General features: G+C 31.7%; 7 protein-coding genes across 13 annotated transcripts; 4 read left to right on the top strand and 3 right to left on the bottom strand.

Moving 5' to 3' along the window:
- The first annotated feature begins 843 nt into the window (after positions 1 to 843).
- Positions 844 to 7149, top strand: cmb (combover). 7 transcript variants are annotated; one of them, XM_034315828.2, is made up of 18 exons: positions 845 to 1141; positions 1265 to 1439; positions 1894 to 2011; positions 2089 to 2228; positions 2322 to 2420; positions 2506 to 2619; positions 2802 to 3173; positions 3248 to 3550; positions 3620 to 3865; positions 3943 to 4075; positions 4140 to 4280; positions 4362 to 4776; positions 5535 to 5648; positions 5725 to 5982; positions 6061 to 6235; positions 6305 to 6490; positions 6562 to 6681; positions 6751 to 7149. In XM_034315828.2, the coding sequence occupies exons 2-18, from the start codon at positions 1290 to 1292 to the stop codon at positions 6904 to 6906; spliced, it is 3240 nt and encodes a 1079-aa protein (XP_034171719.2). In that variant the 5' UTR covers positions 845 to 1141; positions 1265 to 1289; the 3' UTR covers positions 6907 to 7149. The 7 variants fall into 7 exon arrangements, with proteins under 7 accessions (XP_034171721.2, XP_034171719.2, XP_034171720.2 ...); XM_034315829.2 differs by having other exon boundaries at positions 1220 to 1439; XM_034315830.2 differs by lacking the exon at positions 2506 to 2619 and having other exon boundaries at positions 844 to 1141.
- A 45-nt stretch (positions 7150 to 7194) lies between these two features.
- LOC117600418 (uncharacterized) lies at positions 7195 to 9321 on the bottom strand. Its single transcript, XM_034315841.2, has 2 exons — positions 8368 to 9321; positions 7195 to 7653 (listed from the first exon to the last, which is right to left on the bottom strand). The coding sequence occupies exons 1-2, from the start codon at positions 8771 to 8773 to the stop codon at positions 7316 to 7318; spliced, it is 744 nt and encodes a 247-aa protein (XP_034171732.2). The 5' UTR covers positions 8774 to 9321; the 3' UTR covers positions 7195 to 7315.
- A 320-nt stretch (positions 9322 to 9641) lies between these two features.
- Positions 9642 to 13095, top strand: LOC117600415 (uncharacterized). The gene is made up of 11 exons (XM_034315837.2): positions 9642 to 9957; positions 10043 to 10114; positions 10203 to 10249; positions 10317 to 10397; positions 10499 to 10705; positions 10772 to 10856; positions 10930 to 11052; positions 11117 to 11289; positions 11357 to 11458; positions 11514 to 11702; positions 11765 to 13095. The coding sequence occupies exons 2-11, from the start codon at positions 10051 to 10053 to the stop codon at positions 12959 to 12961; spliced, it is 2268 nt and encodes a 755-aa protein (XP_034171728.2). The 5' UTR covers positions 9642 to 9957; positions 10043 to 10050; the 3' UTR covers positions 12962 to 13095.
- An 89-nt stretch (positions 13096 to 13184) lies between these two features.
- MCTS1 (malignant T-cell-amplified sequence 1 homolog) lies at positions 13185 to 14322 on the bottom strand. Its single transcript, XM_034315842.2, has 6 exons — positions 14180 to 14322; positions 13946 to 14098; positions 13764 to 13864; positions 13558 to 13691; positions 13404 to 13471; positions 13185 to 13323 (listed from the first exon to the last, which is right to left on the bottom strand). Exons 1-6 carry the CDS (start codon positions 14188 to 14190, stop codon positions 13242 to 13244), a joined length of 549 nt encoding a protein of 182 aa, XP_034171733.1. The 5' UTR covers positions 14191 to 14322; the 3' UTR covers positions 13185 to 13241.
- A 46-nt stretch (positions 14323 to 14368) lies between these two features.
- Positions 14369 to 15674, top strand: LOC117600420 (uncharacterized). The gene is made up of 4 exons (XM_034315843.2): positions 14369 to 14494; positions 14831 to 15019; positions 15097 to 15258; positions 15344 to 15674. The coding sequence occupies exons 1-4, from the start codon at positions 14435 to 14437 to the stop codon at positions 15446 to 15448; spliced, it is 516 nt and encodes a 171-aa protein (XP_034171734.1). The 5' UTR covers positions 14369 to 14434; the 3' UTR covers positions 15449 to 15674.
- On the top strand, positions 15482 to 17705 carry LOC117600417 (polycomb protein EED). Its single transcript, XM_034315840.2, has one exon. It carries the CDS (start codon positions 15482 to 15484, stop codon positions 16763 to 16765), a length of 1284 nt encoding a protein of 427 aa, XP_034171731.1. The 3' UTR covers positions 16766 to 17705.
- Positions 17706 to 17850: 145 nt separating this feature from the next.
- Pfdn2 (prefoldin 2) lies at positions 17851 to 19655 on the bottom strand. The gene is made up of 4 exons (XM_034315847.2): positions 19365 to 19655; positions 18584 to 18798; positions 18241 to 18364; positions 17851 to 18128 (listed from the first exon to the last, which is right to left on the bottom strand). The coding sequence occupies exons 2-4, from the start codon at positions 18727 to 18729 to the stop codon at positions 17937 to 17939; spliced, it is 462 nt and encodes a 153-aa protein (XP_034171738.1). The 5' UTR covers positions 18730 to 18798; positions 19365 to 19655; the 3' UTR covers positions 17851 to 17936.
- Positions 19656 to 19698: the final 43 nt, after the last annotated feature.

The following is a 19698-nucleotide window of genomic DNA, read 5'->3' as shown; positions in this document are numbered from 1 at the left end:
CGATCAAATCGATTTACCGGTAACGGCTCAACGATTCTCGAGCTTCCTTCCAATCCTTCACTCTTTCTTTCTTTTTTTAAAACGCTTCAAGGATCTGCACGAATCGGTAGCTCGTAAGCTATACTTTGAAGAAACGCAAGCCGCGTGTGCGACACTATTGAGATCTACGTCGTCTGTCATAGGCGCTGCCTAGAATTCTAAAGACTAGACGTAAAGCACGTAGAAGTAAAGTACATGTGACGAAATCGGTTATTTATTATTAACCCCTCGGGCTATGGGCGCGAAACGGCGTCCCTCTGCAAGTGTCATGGTGCGGTGCGCTCAGATTAATGTTTCCTTCTGTTGCCAGATGTCGCCACCTACCAACGCAAGCGCTATCTATAAAAAAAAAGCAAAAATATTTTTGTAACCAATATGTATCGAGCCTTATTAGTGCATCGGTATTACTGATGAGTCGGCACAAGTATTTTTTAAATTTAAATACTGAACCTGACAACGTGATACCGATGCTAAAGATTAGTAATAATTTCAGAAATTACCATGTTTATATCAAAAGAATAAAAAATAATCCATCACAAATGTGTTGTATTGATAAAAAATGTTAGTTTATGAATAAAATTTTATATGGACAAATAATAATGCGTTTCTACTTTTATTTAAATATAAATGTACAACTTATTTACCCATATTAAAACACAATAAAATAAGTAATGATAGGTTTGAAGTTTGTTTATATCCTGTGATACAAAAGACTATTATAGAAAATTATTGCCTATAAATGACATTAAAAACAAAGGTTTTCCATATATTATATGCTCAATTCAAATTTTGTTTAATAACATGTCAAATTAGCATTTAAAAATGGCCGCAAGTCACCAAGTAACCAAACAGTGATTTCGGGATTACAATCGATATATTCCTGTAATCGTCGTAATAAATACGTCAATGGCCTAACTTATTTATAGTATCTAATTCTTTATATTAGCCTGCCAAGTATTTTGACGTAAGAGTCTCGTGAATACCGATTCATACTTTTACATTTGCCCCTTGCTCATAAAAGTTCGCCGAGACGGTCACTAATTCAGTCGTACGTTTACTTAAAATGCAGCATTTCGTACAACTGACTCTATAATATTTGCAGGTAACTAGTATTATTCTATTTGTATAAAATAAGATTAACTTAATTAAAATCGTATCGTGATAAACGTTGTCTAACAAGGTTAACTGTGAAAAAGCCAACGATCAGAGACTATTTTTTCAACAGTGTAAGAATATTTTATATAAAGAACATGTCGCCGGGTGTTAACGATGGTCCACGCAACACAGGCACGCTACCAAAAAGTAATAGAAGAAATGATAGAAACAGAGAACGGTCAGCAGCTAATCAATTTGCAAACTGTTCTTCCTATCATGGACATGCACAACATTCTAACAATTTGGTAAAATAGTTACAAAATTTGAATGATATTTTTATTTTTTTTTTATAATAATATTGAAATATTTTTCAGAGAATTAAAGGTTTTATTTCTTACAAGTAGAAACAAAAATAATTTTTTTTTAATTTCATCTATATGTCATTATTTAAAAGTACAAGAAATATTTTATTATTCTGCGATCTTAGATATTTAGCATAGTTAAGTACATTACTAAATTTAATGTAATTTGAACTTTCTAAATGAAAACTTTATACAGCATTCTGTATATAGTAGTTCAAAAGATAATCTATTAATAGGTAGCTGAATAGTGGGGAAGTTCTCTCTAAGAATACATATCCAGATACAATTCTACCTTGAAGCAGTAGAGTTGCAGTGTTTCGTTCATTATTTCTAAAAAGTAATGTTATTTTCCTATATATCTACTAATCATTTCTATTTCATAAATTACATGGGATAGTATCAACTGGATTGGAAACCAGTTGGCGAAAGAAAACATCTAAGGATAACAAAGAATAGCAATACAAGATCAGTTGTTTCAATACCATCTACATCTTATCAAGATATATCTGATTTGGGTATGTATTTTAATTATACATCATTCTGGATTTTTTTCAATGTTTTAATTAATGACTTTAAACTATTATTATAATAGCAACATATAGTTGTACTCAGCCATATAATTACCGTTCGGACGAATATTCACATTGGCAAAAAATGGTCCCCCCTACTGATTCCCAAACCGAATCTTCCGCACGAATTCAAGGAACAAAACCTTCTAATGTTGATAAAATGGTGATACATCATATTAAATTTTATCTTTACACTGCCCCATCTGGTATTTTATTAAATGGTTTCTTAATATAATTTTTTTCTCCTTTCTTACAGCCTGATAGAAGCCAAGTTGAATCCCGTTTAAATCAAATTAGAGATTATATCAGAGTTACATCAACAATGATGGATTCGCTTAATCAATCCAGTGATCCAGTAAGTGGATAGAATATTAGTTACTATATAAAATATTTTTGTCTTTTATACAATTGAATTCTTTAACTATGTAATTACAATGTAGCGTGCGCAAGCTCAAAATGAGAAGTTAAGTAGAATGGTGGAGGATCTTCATGACAGTGAAAGAAAATTAACCAAACTCTTGGAACAATATCAAAGTACTGGGATATTTTATGAGGTTATTGAACTTATAGAATTTTTGTACATTAACTGGTTTCAAACTATTGTATACTAATAACTTTTCATGCATGTTTTTTATAATCTGAAAGCTACAAGTCAAACTCTTTGTAGACGAATTCATACCACACTCAAATCTTCGTTTTTCTTTGATAATAATAAATCGTAAAATTATTCTTTCAGAATGGTGAAAGTAGCAGAGAAGATACAGAAGAGAATGGTGATGCGGGTAGAGAAATTCAACTAAGAAAGAAAATGGAAGAATCACAGAGGAAACTTGCACAGTTACAGGAGCATCAAGCTAGTTTAGTTGGAATGCAGTTACGTGTCAGAGAAAGACTAAACGAAGCTCGCCAAGCTCAACAAGCTCTTTTACAACAAGAAAATCAAAATTCGGTTGGTTTAGCTGTGCCATTACCCGTGAATGTTGAACAACTTGAATCTGAAACAGCTGAATTGAGAGGAAAGCTAGCTCAGCTTCAAACAAAGAAGAAAAATATGGATCATCTTGTAGCTGAATTACAAGCTGTAGAAGTATCTGACAGGGGCAGTTGTGTCAGTATATTATTTCATTATTTGCATTATTTTGACATAAACGACGTATAGCATTATTCGTTTTATTATTATAGAGTTCTGAAGGTTCAAGAAATTTTGGAAGAGATAAAGCTGCTGAATTAGAAGCTATGAAAGCGCAACTTGCTCACTTGAAATCACTAATGGAAGAAGCAACAAGAGTTCGTGAATGTCTTGATTCTAATTCTGATCCTGAACCTGAAGTAGATGTAAATGGTGATTCAGCTGCAGCTGAAGCAGATGCGAACGAAGAAGATAATGGAACAAATATTTCGTTCGAACGTCAAAGTGATACCGACGAAATAAATCATGAGAAAACTAGAAATACCAGAGACCGACCAACGGTTGAAGAAATTCAGGTAGTAAATTAAATGTAATTTATAATTATTTGTTATATATATTACACACATACCAAATATATTTTACAGGCTGTGACACGAGAACTTCAAGAACAATCAGCTTTGTTACAATCAACTAGGGCAGAATTACAACGACTGAAGCAACCATTATCATCGGTTCATTCAAATTCTACTTCTATAGTTCCTACTTCGACACCTCCTCCCTCGCTTACAACATCAACCTGTTCTGAAAAAAAGCAAAGTAACAACAGTAATTCGGAAGTTCAACAACCTATGCAAGGAAAAAGACGTCAAATCGAAGATCTTATGCGAAAGGTATTTAATAAAATATTTTTTTACTAATGTGAAAGAACTAACATACTGTTATTGTTTATATTTTATTGAAAAAATAGGAGTCATCTCAAGCGTCTAGTATTAATCGCGACATGGGAGGACCAACTGATTTAAATAGCCATAGAAGCTCTAGTTCACAGATTAGTCATAGCAGTACTCCTGCTAACGTTTGGCCTCCTCCTACAGTGATAGGTAAATCAAGTAACTTTTGTTATTTGTTACGTTATCGATTTTTAAATGACGTTTTAATAATCAGGTGGGTCTAATGATCAAAGTGTGGACGGTGTATCTTCAGAAAATTTAATGGATGTTGGTCCTCACACAACAGCAATTGAAAATGGATTTACTGGAAATTGGTGGACATATCCACCGCCTCCGTTAAATCAACTACAACATGGTAAAGTTAAATACGCGTTAAGAAAGATTGATACTTTTAAAGGGTAATTATACATAATAAATTATACATGTTCTCTTCAAGGTTCAACCGAATATTATCGTCAATTATTATTGGGTTCTCAAACTCAACAACTTCAAATGATGGGTACAACAATACAGCAATGTTGTCAATTGTTATGGTCACAACAACGTGAATTGCAAGCTATGCGCTCGGCTATTACTCAATTACAATTACATCTGAGACAACCACAGCTACAACAGCGAAATAATAATGAAAACAACGATGAATATTCCAACTTAGGCCGTAACATCCATCATCTAAGTGAAACATTAGATTCTGCATTACCACCAAGTTCATCCCTGCCAAACTTAGTGTCACTACCGAATTCTTCTCCAGCTGCAGTTACTTCTGTCAATTCTCAACATCAACAACAACAATTGAACAATCAAGTACCTCCTGGAAATAGAGCAAACAACTACTGGGATAATTTCAGAAGGTAATAGAATATACATATAATACGTTCATTGACACGACTACTCGTTTTAGTACAATGTAAATTGTTAATTACATTGATACAACGGTATCGCATATCAAAAATGAGTTTCTTAATCGTGTAATCGTTTAGTACAAAAAATGTATTCGATTAAAGTATAAAGTATGATTTGTTTTATGATTTATGAAGTTGATTTTACAGATATTGGATTACATGAAACAATCAATGTTTTCGTATTAATTAGTTGATATTTCAAAAAAAAAAAAGGTTTTCTATGAATTTAGGTATTTTATAATCAATAGATCGTGCACATCCATCTTGCATTTTTGTGTAAACCTAATGTATCATTTCATTAAGTAATAAACTTCACGGTCTATCTGTGCACTCTCTGTCTTGTACTTGTTACTTATTGCTACCCTCGTTTAAGCCATATCGCACATCAAATCTCTGTTAGTTCTATAGACCAATGGTTAATGAATATGAATCTAAATGAGGATAGTATTTTGGTACGTAAACTAAGGGTATGTAGCAAAAAATATATTTAAAAAAAACATGTATATTTGAAATAGTTTGATTTTGACTAACATGTTTATCGAATCAGCAATAACCGCAGCTTTAGTTTTTTGTGCGATTTGTTTTTTTCTTTTTTTTACGAAATAAAACCCTATAACATTATCATTCACTTCGCCACGTTCAGCATGGTATGAATAGCTTAAAAATCGTACTGCTTTGAAAATTGATAAATTTTTTTACATTTTCAGTTACTCCAGACAAAACTTACTCTCGGGAAATGTAAAAACAATGACTGATATTACTTCAGGACCTATTGCAAATGCATCTGGAAATACTGTATCCAGTGTTAATACCTCCCTGATGTACGTAATATCAATTATTTAGTAAATTTGTAAGAATAAAATTTACGTTCTAACACATTATACATTTGAATCAAAGGAAGGATAAGCGTAATCGGGATCAAGGAATTGATAATTTACCTTTACCCTCGTTAAGTGGAGTAGAAACGCAGTATTCGTCAAACTTACAGTTACAATCAAATTTGCAACAACAAGAAAGGGAAAATACCGTTATGCGTAGCAATATTTTAACGAATGAGGTATCTCAGCAACAAGCTGATAATCTTTGGGAAGAAGCTCATTCATCGTTTCGACTACCATCTGTAATAAATGATGATCACCTATTTCAAAATTTAAGGTTTATTTTGTTCCTACATATTATCTTTTAATCGATTAATTTTGAAAAATATATAATTAAGGAAAATTGTTACTATAGCCCTGAAATGAGAGACGTTTTAAATTCACTCATTTCTGTAAATAAAAAACGACCAGACTATCTAGTTATTATATTACGAGAAATTAAGGCAATAAGTGAAGATCATAGATTGCGACCTCGTCTATTAAGATCACTACGTGCTTTACAAGATACACAATCGCTAAGCAATCCATTGGTTTGTATAATATACATACATATATATCATTAAGTATGTAAACAATACTTTTCATGAAATTGTTTGCAGAATGAAACAACTGATCAAACTGGAAGTGAAAGTTGTCAATCCAGTGATGAGGATTCTGAAATAGATGTAGTTTTAGGCTTGGGTACAGAAAATCAATCGTCTGTAGGAGAATTAGTTGCATCATCTCAAGCAGGAGGTTCATCTCCTACCGCACATATACCATTGATAGATCATTTGGATATGCCAGTAAGTATGCCATTAGTAAAATAATGTTAAATATATAGAGGATTAATGTAAGTTTGGTATGCTTTTCATAGGGGACATCTACAGTTGATTCTGCAAGTGCATTACCTTCAACATCTACTGTTAAACCAGGTTACAATGAAGATCTAGCAGAAGCAGATCAATCGAGACCTGAATCTTCTGGTAATCAACAGGTAGTTGAAATATATTTTTTTATTTTAATAACGAAAGAAAGCAAATACGATCCAAATATTTTTGTATAGCCTCTTGATAACGAGGAAGAAAATCAACAAGGCTATGGAGAAGCAGCTGGTCAAATTGCATCTGTACAAGTAAGATTTAACGGTGATGGAGATTTAGAAAATTTAGCTGCAAAAGCTGAAGACGAGAGAAACGAGAATAATGCACCAATATTTTGATATTGAGTTTTCCTAAAAATTATTTCAAATTGTATACATACAACAATTTAACGAACAAATGTATTGTAAAAGTTATGGTTGCTATGTATACATTATTTCGTTGAAGCGGAATATTCAAAACTCTCGAAAATTTAACTCTTATTGTTCAATATTTTTTAGGTTTTTTTTCTAAAATATAATTATTTAATTTCAAGCATAACAGTTTTGACCGAAAACTTTTTTTTTACTCGTAATATGCATTATTATTTAGATTATAATAAAAGTTGTAACTTAGAAAAGTAAGTTATTTATTTATTAACTATATAATACAGTGCAATGCCATACTTATGTATATGTGCATAATGAATGTATGCTTTGCAATACAAATACAAAAAATATAAACATTAAAAATGATTGTCAATTATCTTACTTAAAATTCTGTCTCAGTACAGTCATTGTCAGTCAGTTGCAACCGATGAAATTGATATACAGAACATCCATGTGTTTCAAATAAAATTTTTTCATATTCAACATTGTTTTCAACCGATTTATGTCCATTGTTGGACAATAAATGCTTATAATCTGAATTATTCAACAGATTATGACTACCTGCCGCCCAGCAGCAATTGTTTACAATCATGGATTGCTCCAGATTATTATTGTTGATTGTATTTACATGTAATGCCCTTGAGTCATCAAACATCATGGTTGATCCATAGTCCTTTATACTTCGTGTACCACAGTGTATATGGTTGTTGTTACCACTGCCTCTGAAAGAAAACCGATTGCCTTATCAACTAATTTAACTGAATATCTCCTATGTCATCCATTTTGTCAGCAAATTGTGTCCTTACCATTAAAAAAAGACCAAACTTACTAAGTGTCATTAGTTTATGAAAAAATATTAGCATCCATGCTTTCCGTTGCATACCATTATCCATGGTACAGAAGACGACAGGATGCATTAAGCTTCAAAATAAATTTAATGCCAGGACTGGATGAAAATCTCTGTGGTCACATGTAAATATACAACCTTTTTCCCCATACCAGGGAAAATTGAATACTCATATTTTAATATCAATTAATAACGAGTACAATACTGGAGCGATTTTACACGAATGTTTGTACTATTTTCTGAATTTCGATTCGGTTTTGCATATTATGATTATATTTATTTTTTTTTTTTATTTTGAAAATGTATATGTATATAAGAAATATTTCTACTAAACTTTATACTATTCGACATAAATACATTGGCCTTGTTACAATAAACACTTTTCTGTGCACAAAAATTCTCCCGCTTAAACGTAAAGAGGGAAGAAAACAACGACCTCTAACAAGTTCTATTTGAAGCACATACAAATATGAATTGATGAGGTCGCAGTTTTGTGTAACGTTTCCATAAATAGGAAATTTCAACAGTTTTATTTACTGCTTAGATAACAAAATTTTTAAAATAAGAAATTATAAATCCTCTCCTACCTGCCCGAAACTTTTTCAATTCGCTGGTAGGGTTGAGATCACTGTTGCATCGTTTCCGGTTCCTGCGTCGAAGCATATCCACGCCGTGGTTTGTCTGTTGTTGACGTTGTTGTTGCTTCTCATTATCTTTTAGCCGGTTTTGAGCAGATGCTTCTGGAATCACGGAATCATTATTCACGTAGCGAGATGCCATGGAATAATCGTATCCGTCGTCATCGGTTTCCATAGCTGTGTCGTAGGAACAGCGATCGAGTACCGGTGATTTTGTAATATCCGTATTTTCAAAAGTAACGTTAAGCTGATTTTCTTTTCTATAAAGTGGTACATAACCGTAATACATATTTGACGACAAGAACGACGGGACAACGGTTTTTGCATTATACATAGCATTGCTCGCTACGGCCATATTTATTCTATTTTTTTAATAAACGATTTTCGTTATCAGACTAGATAGTATAAAAGTGTGTTAATAATTATCACTTAAATTGTATGAGTTTAATCACACAATAGAAAGAAAAACATAGAACACTATAGGACGAACACGATGTTGACACTTTCCAAGTAGAGCAACGAATGTAGTTCGGGTCAGATGCCGAATACGCTCGAGCGACGAATCGGCAACGTTCGGCTTTTCTCGCTCGATTTACATACTTCGTTTCTTCAAATCCCCACCAACTTTTATTTCCAACAATCGACCCACACATGAAAATTTATATCGTTGTGTCAGAATCTGACTCAATCTTTTAAAAATATTTTCGACCAATGATTTTATTTTAAATGTAATCATGAACTGATCAAAATGGAATTGAGACGTTTCTTTACGGTTAGTGAGACGTTTCTTTACTATGCTCTTATTGGTTATTCCAGTTGCATAACAAACACGAATGAAAGTAGCTTTTATAGAATAATCAAATGTATTTTACGTAAAAATTTAGTTTAAGAAAAAAAGTATACTGTTCGTTATTCGAAAAACATTTTTGAAATTATTCTTCAAATAAACAATCGAAATAAAATACGTAAGTAGTAGTTTGTAAGATCACCGTCGTGAACTATAGAGTGCGTAATAAAACGGTTGGCAAAAAAAAATTGGCAGGTTTGTGTTCTATACCTCGCTTATGGTAAAACAGTTCTATAAAATTCTAGAATTCCATATAATTATCAGCAGTAAATGCAGTTTCCTTCAATATTGACTTATGGAAAATTTACACACTCGGCATAGAATCAAGCTTCCCTAAGGAAAATGGTGGCGGAAGAGAATGCATCCCCACCGCTGAATAGCTTATAGATATTATGCCTTATTCACAAGAGACGTATTTGTACCCTACAAAGAACCAAATTTTCACAAGTAACTGATTATTCGTAAAAACAAGCTAATTCAATTAATAACGAATAAAATGCACGATGGGTTCGTATTGAAACTCGATTGTAAAATAATTAATATATATCATATAGTCCTTTCGACACCAAAGCGAAGTTGAAGGTTTTAAAACGAGCCCATCATCCATTTGATCCCGAGTGTATACATGGTACAGAGTAACGCGATTTATAGAATTACGTGAAGTTCTAAGTCCTCTACAGTTTGTTTTAATTGTAAGTAATCGAATAAGCAATTCTTTATTTATACAATTGATTTTATTTTTCACATAATAAAGAGAATACAACTTTCTCATTCTAGCATACAAAATGGCTTTACCTCCAAACTATAAGCAAGTAGCAATGGCTACATCCAATATTGTTGCATCTAATCGTAAGCATTATTAATACTTCATTCTTCAAATTGTATTTAACAAGCTTTTTCATTGATAAATATCTAAAAAGCAATATTTATTTTTTAGAACGACTTAGAGCATCTGGTGGAAGTAGTAGTAGTTCAACGAACAGCGTAAGTAAATTTTTATAAATAAGATATAGTGCTAAAATATAAAATTAATTTTTTCAACAATTTCTAGAAAGATGCACAGAGTCCATTTATTCAAACACCTCATAGTCATCCAGGGTTTACACCTCAGAAAGTTGGGAAGAATACAAATGTATGTATTTTTTGTGCATTAATCATTTAATACAATATTATTGAAATTCTAATAGTATCTTCATGAATGCAATAGAACTCAATCACATTTTAATTAAACAGGCTGATTCACGTATGCCTAAACCACCTAAACCACCAGAGAAACCACTTATGCCTTATATGAGATATAGTAGAAAAGTATGGGATCAGGTAAAAGCTCAAAATCCAGAATTAAAACTATGGGAAATAGGAAAGATTATCGGTCAAATGTGGAGAGATTTACCAGAAGAAGATAAAACAGAATTTATTGAAGAGTATGAAGCAGAGAAGGTATAGGAAAATATTATTTCTGTTATGAAATAAAAGAAATATTAATATTTTTTATATATCAAACAGGTTGAATATGAAAAGAGTTTAAAAACTTATCACAATTCACCTGCATATTTAGCTTACATTGCAGCAAAAAATAGAGGAAAGTCTGGTAAATATTACTTACTATATTCACGTGTGTGTCATTCTACATAACAGTTATTGATACTTTATGTTTAAAACAGCCTTATGCGCAGCACAACAAAATAATGATGACCGAGAAAGTCACGAACGTTCCTCAGGTAGTACTAAGGGCCAAGCAGCTCAAGATAGAAGAATAGACATCTTACCTGCCGAAGATGATGATGGTATGTAAATAAATATAAATAAAAAATGTACAAATAATTTACATTATTTTTTTTTATTTTACAGATCAAGATGATGGATATTCTGTAAAACATGTTGCATATTCTAGATATACACGAAATCACCGTCTTATTAATGAAATTTTCAGCGATACTGTGGTTCCTGATGTTCGCTCTGTTGTTACTACTCAACGAATGCAAGTACTACGCCGTCAAGTTCAGTCTTTAACAATGCATCAGGTAATACAAAGGACACAAATAGATTAATCCTGAATTAATCTGATTAATGAAATTTTGATATTTACAGAAAAAGCTTGAGGCAGAATTACAACAAATAGAAGAAAAATTTGAGGCAAAGAAACGTAAATTCATTGAAACGAGTGAGATATTTCAGGAGGAATTAAAGAAGGTAAATTATTATTTTTTAATATGTGCATTCAAATAGTAAGAAAATTTTATTTTAGCATTGTAAACCTGCGGTAGATGAAGAAACATTTAATAAAATGGTTGAACGACAATACGAGGCGCTTAGACGAGATAGATTAAAAGGTGCAGAAGAAAATCGTTCAGACGGACCTGCATCAAGTGAATCAACTCCAAACTCTACTCCTACCCCAACTCCTGCTCCAGTTAATGAAGAAACACCATCTGACGTAAGTATTATTTATTCAATATTAATTATATTAATATCAATAATATTATCGTTTGTTTACAGATTCCTGACAATGATTCAATGGATAAGAAACCAAATGGACCAGAAAAATCTCAAGAAATAAAAAAGGAAACATCTTCTCCACCATATAATGATAATAAGGCTGAACCTCCACCAAATCAAGGAAATTCGAATCAACATACATCTAATTCCGGAATGTATTGTGGGGCTGTTAGTCCAGTACAGCAACAACAGCAGCAGCAGCAGCAACAACCACAGCAACAACAAACTCCGCCACCGCCGTCACTATCATCTCAGCCATCGCAACAGCAACAACAACAGTCACAGCAGCAGCAGCAACCATCTCCTTCCCAACCTCAACAACAGCCAATATCAACTCAACATCAACCACAACCACTATCAAATCAGCACCAGTCACAACAACAACCACTATCAAATCAACACCAACCACCACAACCATTATCAAATCAACAATCAACACCTCAGCCGCATCAACAACACCAACAGCAATCAACTCAAGCACAGCCACCATCTTTACAACCACAGCAGTCCATTGCAACAACAGCTAGTGCTACTCCAACTGCAAATACAAATGTCTCTGCAAGTGGAAACACAACTGCAAATACATCAACAATACCTCCTGTTTCTTCACCAGCTCCCTCTATACAACATAATCCTCACCAACAAGGAATTTTAACTAATCATTCACTGTCACCTCATCCAGGATCACAAGGAAGCCAAGCAACCCAAGTACTTCCACCTCAAGGACCAGTTTCTAATCCACATACTCCTCAGATGATTCCACCAACTCAAGGTTACAGTCAACAGTATCAACCAGGACCGACTCAGCAAGCTCAAAATGTTCCGTTAGCTCCAAGGCCACCGCATCCGTCTTATGCTTACTCCCAACAGCAACCATATCATCAACCATATCCTCAATATGCACATCCATATTATCATCAACCATATTCTCAATATTCACCACACGCTATGGGACGTCCACATGCTCATGGTCCTCATAGTCCGCACAGTCCTCATTATCATCCCCAATCTCCCCATGCTGTTGGTGAAAATAATACTTCTAACAACAGTGTACCTGGTTCAGGTACTGCTTCTGCACCAACTTCTGATAATAGTAATTCATCTTATTCTCCAGCATCAGGACACTGCGAAAGTGAACGTTCTATTCCTTCAGAAAATCAAGAAGGCCAGATAGATATTAAACCAGGATCTGGTTAATATTTTTTATAATTATATCAGTTTATACGATTTCTTTAATTTTATGTAAAGTCATGAAATTACATTTAAATAATATTAATGCATTTAAACAGTTACAATAAAATTGTTATAATCATTCAGTTTGTATAATAAAAACGAATTATTGATTTTTTCCTCTTTGTTGAGCGGTAATACTTTAATTACAATTTCTTAGCGTATTTAATTTTTAAAAAACATTGAAAAATGCGTTCGTACAACAAGACCTTTATATATTAAATCTTATACAACATACATCAGTCTTTTATTTTACAGATTTCATTTGCCAAAGTCCATCATTTAAGTAATGACAATTCTCTATGCCTACACCTTTATTCACTTTAGCTCTGGAAATTACATTATTATAATGTACAACAAATCTTGCAAATATTTTACACATTAAATATTATACTGTTTATTTACTTACATATCTTCAGTTGATAATGTAGTGACACCCACAGCTAACGCATGCTGCTTGCCTTCTGCCATAACTGCCTATATTCTTTTAAATTAAGAATTTAATAGTATTATATATTTTAAAATTAGTAATTAAATACTGATATTATTTCAACAAAGGATACAACAACTGTTCCCTTTTCTACAGGTGTCATCTTTGCACCTTTTGATGTTAAACCTGGACACATAATATTTGCTCCACTAAGAACAAACCGGATAGCACCTTTGTCAACTTGTTCCTTTGGTAAAAAAAAAGGATCTAAAATTTTGTTAGTATGTTATAAGTATAATTATTGACCAAAACTTTGTGTAAAAAAAAAATGTTGCTTACATTTATGTAATAATTTTAATGTTGGCATCCAAGGTCCCTCGCGTTGACGAAAAAATAAAAGCTCTCCTGCCGCGTTTACTATAATTTCTATATGATCATGACTAATATGCAAAAATAAATATAATAAAATTCACTCATTTATTAAAAAATTTTAAATAAATTAATTTTAAATACAAATTTACCATTTCACAATTCGAAAAGCATCTTTTTTTGGAATTATAGTATCCACATAATTTTCCAGAAAAGGATAAAGTTCTAAAAGTTTTGAACGAATTCCTTTTTGAACTGATGATTTTAGTTGTTGTATACCAGAGACACTGTCCTTCTCGTCAAATCTATTAAAATATAAACAATAGTAACATTGATATTTTTAAATAAAGGTTATATTCTTTTAACAGATGCAATAACTTACGTACTTTTTAAACATTTTTCTGTCTTTTAAATAATGTTACACAAACTAATGTCCAAAAATTATCAGGATCTAAATTCCACATACAATTAAATAATTCTTGATATGAATGTTGTTTTATAAAAAATGCAACACAACCGGTAAATGTTTCAAGGTATAATACAGAGTGTATGGTGTATCTGCAATGCTTCCCACCGAAAGAATATGCTTTGTCTTTACGTCTCTAAGTTCAGGTTTATGATGCATTTATCGTAAATCAAACATGGCGAACATTCTTACTTATTGTGGTACACGCCAAAGTGATTGTTTAGTTTCTTTTTTGGTAGGTTTAATTTGTTTTCCTCCTACTGAATTATTTTAAATACCAATTGTCTTAAATAAGATGTAACTACTCTAATAAATATAAAATTAAAGTATATATTTTATTTTATCTTCAGTTATATTAAAGTGTATTTTATTTTTATATTTATTTTTATTTAAATTTATATATATTTATAATATCTTTATGTTCGTATATTTTACCAAAATAATTACGAAAGCTTAATTATTTTATGTGTTTATCGTATAAATGTTTTGTGAAGGTTATGTTGATTTTGAAAAGATAAATGAAAAATTTGTTAATGTGAAATAATAGTAATAATATTATATATTAATGTAGGTTGTCGGAGCAGCAGAATTATGCCAAAAGATTGCTGATGGATTGCATCAATGCGCAAAAGAAAGAAATTGGCATATTTCAGTACATCAATGTGAACTTATTAATCAAGTTTTACAATCACATTCTAATCTTGGAATAGATTTTATTGTTTTGACTTTTGATTGGAAAACAGCTCAATCTGTATCAGAAGTAAGTGCTGGGTTTATTTTTAATAAGTTTAATCCTGGCTATCAAGTGTATTTATATGAAAGGTATTGTTATTTAAGGTAGAAACAAACATAAGTCTTATAGATCAACAGTATATACTTTCTGGAGCAGCCTGCCTAGTAAGCTGTAAAGGAATCTCAAATTGTATGGGATTGACTTTCCATATATCAACTAAAATACAAGAAAAGTATAATATTAGACTGTTATGTGCTAATGTTTATGTAAGTTTATATATACTATATTTTCCATTTTTTAGATTAATTCTATACGTATCATATTATATTAAATTAATGTTTGTTTTTCTAGAAGCCACAAGGTTGTGTTCAGTTAGGTAATAGAATATTAAATATAGCAGAAAGTGTACTTGGTATGACAAATGGAATTCCTACTAGTGCATTAGTAATACATTAATTCAAGAAACATAATTGTACCTTTGATACTGAAATGAAAAGAACAACTAGCAAAAGTCAAGCATATGCTTCTAGCCAAGAAGACAGCGAAAATGATAGTGATGAGACTGAATGTAGTATTGGCAGTAATTCAACAGCTGGTACTCATCGTAGCGATACGCCTACACGTAGTGCTCGTTATAGAAGAAAAGGAAGGCGTAGAAGTAAAACAACAAAATATAAACCATGTATGGATAAACCCCTTTACAAATACTGCTGTAGCGTTAAGGAAGATCATGGACAACCGTTATTTGGAGTACAGTTTAATCATCATTTGAAAGAAGGCGAACCATTAATATTTGCTTCTGTGGGAAGCAACCGAGTAAGTATTTACGAATGTCCGGAAGGAGGTAATATTAGATTACGCCAGTGTTACGCAGATCCTGATCCTGAAGAAAATTTTTATACTTGTACTTGGACTTACGATGATTCTGGTAAACCGTTATTAGCGGTGGCTGGATCACGTGGTGTTATAAGAGTGATCAGCCCTGTAACCATGACTTGTATCAAGCACTATATTGGACATGGTCATGCAATAAATGAATTAAAAATTCATCCCAAGGATGCAAATATATTACTTTCAGCATCAAAAGACCATGCTCTTAGATTATGGAATATAAAAACTGATGTATGCATAGCAATATTTGGTGGCGTTGAAGGTCATAGAGATGAAGTCTTAAGTGCCGATTTTGATATGAAAGGAGAACGTATTATTTCATGTGGTATGGATCACGCTTTGAAACTGTGGTCATTGAATAAGCCAGATATGCAAGAAGCAATGAAGCAATCCTATTATTGCAATCCAAGTCGTAATGGAAGACCATTTGATTCTATACTTCAACATTTTCCAGACTTTACTACACGCGATGTTCATCGTAATTATGTTGATTGCGTCAAATGGTATGGTGATTTTATTTTAAGCAAGTCCTGTGAAAATTGCATTGTATGTTGGAAACCAGGACGTCTCGAAGATACTCAACTGCGTAGTGGAGAAACAAGCGCCACTGTTTTACATAGATTTGAATTTAAAGAATGTGATATATGGTTTATACGATTTTCAATGGACTTTTGGCAGCGTACGATAGCTCTAGGAAATCAAGTGGGTAGGACATACGTGTGGGACTTAGAGGTTGATGAACCTGGACAAGCACGGTGTTACTCACTTCAGCATCCTAGGTGTACTGCCCCTATACGTCAAACTAGTTTAAGTAGAGATGGTTCGGTTTTGTTATGTGTTTGCGACGATGCTACCGTATGGAGGTGGAATCGTGAACATTAACATTTGTATGATAAATATAATGTCTTTATATTTACACATGTTGCATTTAATGAATATATACTGTCTTCATATAGTAATTACTATATATAGTAAATTTGTATTCATAAATAATTTATGAAGATTTATTCAAAATTATTTTATATACTTTTTTATTAACATAGTTTTCTCTTTTTAATAATAAGAAATTAGTTTTTCGTACATGAAATTGTACCTACAAACGTTTTAGAAAAAAGACTAAACATAATTGCCATGTTTATATATTAATGAAAATTGTAATTACAAAAGCAATACTGTATGTTTGTGAGAAGACAGGCGGGGTTATTCTAAAGCAAGAAGAGAACTTGTGACCGTTTCGATAAATAACGAAACTGCATGAATCATATTTTCTACAGTTTTATTAGAAAGGGGTGGGTTCTATTCAATTCAGCCAATAGAACCCGCGCCCCTTCTCATAAACGCACAGTATGTGTTTCTATTTTTTACATACAGTATAATACTTTGTGAAATTGTGTGATACTAATTTCACAAAATAAAATTACTTTGTATAAACATTTAAATATTTTATTTTATCATACTCCGACTATAATTGGAAAGAGATATTTGTTTAATACAAATTGAGGAAGCTGGAAACATTCTTGTTCAATGCAATACAAAAGTGCAAACCATGAACATTTACTGAGTTTACACTTTTACTGTGATATATTCATAAAAAGTTCATAAATACTAATTGTGCATTACACTATATAGATATCTACTCAGTAATAAAAAACTTTTATAGTTCATGTAATTTCATTATTAAATACGAAAATCCTTTTAAATGTATATAGAATTATTTTTAAAGTTACTTATTATAAATCATATACTAAATTCTTAATGGTTATCAGTTACCCACTTATACTTTTCTATTGTAAAATTTATTATGGTATACAAATTATCCACAGTGTTTCTATAATGAAAATGCAACAAAAATGGTTATAAAAAATGTTTAGCATTTATCCTTTAAACAAAAATCAACGAGTATTTTTTTATTTTATAAAAAATATGCAGCAAATAAAAAATTGAATTTTTGTAAATTTTAACTATAATGTTTTTACAGAAAATTTAATAAATAAGTACCAATGTATAATTCAAATATAAATGTAATATGAATTATAAACAAGAAACTTTGATTTTATGCATAATTGCTTAATAGTGAATTAACAACAACTGCACTTCTTTTTGCTTCTTTAGAGTCTTTATCTTCGTCTTGTCTTTGTATATCCTGTTGTCCTCTGATTTTGATATTATGTTTTTCTTTAAATTCATTTATTTCAACTCCTTTTTTCATTAGTTGATCATTTAAAGCATCTATTACTTTAGTTAGCTATAAACAACAAGACATATTTTACTCTTGAGTTGGAAGTAAGTTTAACATAAGTGTTTAAAATGAGTGAATGTAACTTTATTTTAGTAATTAAATATAAAATAAATCTAACCTGTTCTTTATTCGTAACCAATGCAGGCATTACATCTTCTACAGTACGTTCACACAAAACACCTCCTGTCATTCTGTAGCATTTCCTTTTAGGATCTATATTTTTTATTGTATCGATTACAATTCTAAAACATTAAATAAAAAACTGTAAATAAACATTATCTTAAGATTTACATATAAGTAATGAAAGTATTATTTCGTCTTTAAGAAATCATTTATAGATACATTTTTAATAAAAATTTAATTATAACTTTATTACACAAAAATTCTTTATTTATAATATTTTAAAAGACATGAGATTTATGAATAAATTTTTTTATAGTGATATAGGTTAGGAAACATACTTGTGTTCGTTTAATTCCATTTCCATTTCTGACAATTTATTAGCCATTGTCCTTTGCTCATTACGAAGCATTTGAAATTCGGATAATATTTCTGCATTGGATTTCGTGCCTTTTGAAGATTTTCCTGATTTTTTATCGCTAGCCATATTAGGTGCTTTGTATTACTTTCTTCTTCGTGCGTATCAGTGCGTATCTAAGATTCACTAGACTTTATTCTATACAAAGAAATGTCCCTATTTAAAATCGATTTTGTTATGTGTTATGTATGTATGTATGTATGTATACATACATACTCCGCGCCACAGCCGACTCTATACCGTAGTTCACCAGAGTCCATAACTGCGAAAAGACCAGTTTTCGTTCTTCGCGCTTCTCCAGTGCGCATCTTCGCCCTGATTGGCGATACTCCTAAACGAAGTGGAAAGCGATTAGCAGAGAGCTCGCTGCATTCCCCCACCATCTTCCAACCTGCGCGTCGCAGTTATGGACTCTGGTGAACTGCGGTATAGTATATTAATTTTTATAGCTCCTCAAAGAATCTGAAATTATTTGGTCCAATTTTAAAAAGAGCATTCTGTTTTAGAGGGTGTCTCGAAATGTCTCGAAAATCACGTTCTCCACTCTGCTCCACTCCCCTGGTGCAGTCACGTTTAATTATAAGAACAAATTTATTGTATAATATTATACATACACTTCATGCTAGAAGTATTATTATGTATACTTAGTGTATTAATACCATGTTAATGGTTTTATATAATGTATATGTAAACTGAATACTTACAATCTTCTTCTTCTTCTTTTCATTTTCATCCAGGTGTCTTGTTGCTCTATTTTAACACTTAAATGACCGCATATTATTTCCCGTAGTTTTACTCTAAGACTGGCGATTTTCTCGTTTGGAAATGAAAAACAAATACATATAGGAAATTAAAAATCCACATATTTATTAACCTTATAACTAATACATTATAAAGGTAGTTTTTAAAATAAGTTTAGTAATTCTGCAGGGTATGATAATTTTGAAAGCAAGTTCCTTTATGCAAAGGTACAGCACAGAAGTTACAAATAATACCTTGTTTCACTCCTTTTTTTATGGGTTGCACAAATTCGATATA

The sequence above is a fragment of the Osmia lignaria genome, chromosome 15 (genome assembly GCF_051020975.1).
Source record: "Osmia lignaria lignaria isolate PbOS001 chromosome 15, iyOsmLign1, whole genome shotgun sequence".
Lineage (NCBI taxonomy): Eukaryota > Metazoa > Arthropoda > Insecta > Hymenoptera > Megachilidae > Osmia > Osmia lignaria.
The sequence above is the reverse complement of the archived record's forward strand: the minus strand, read 5'-3'. Positions and strand labels throughout refer to the sequence as shown.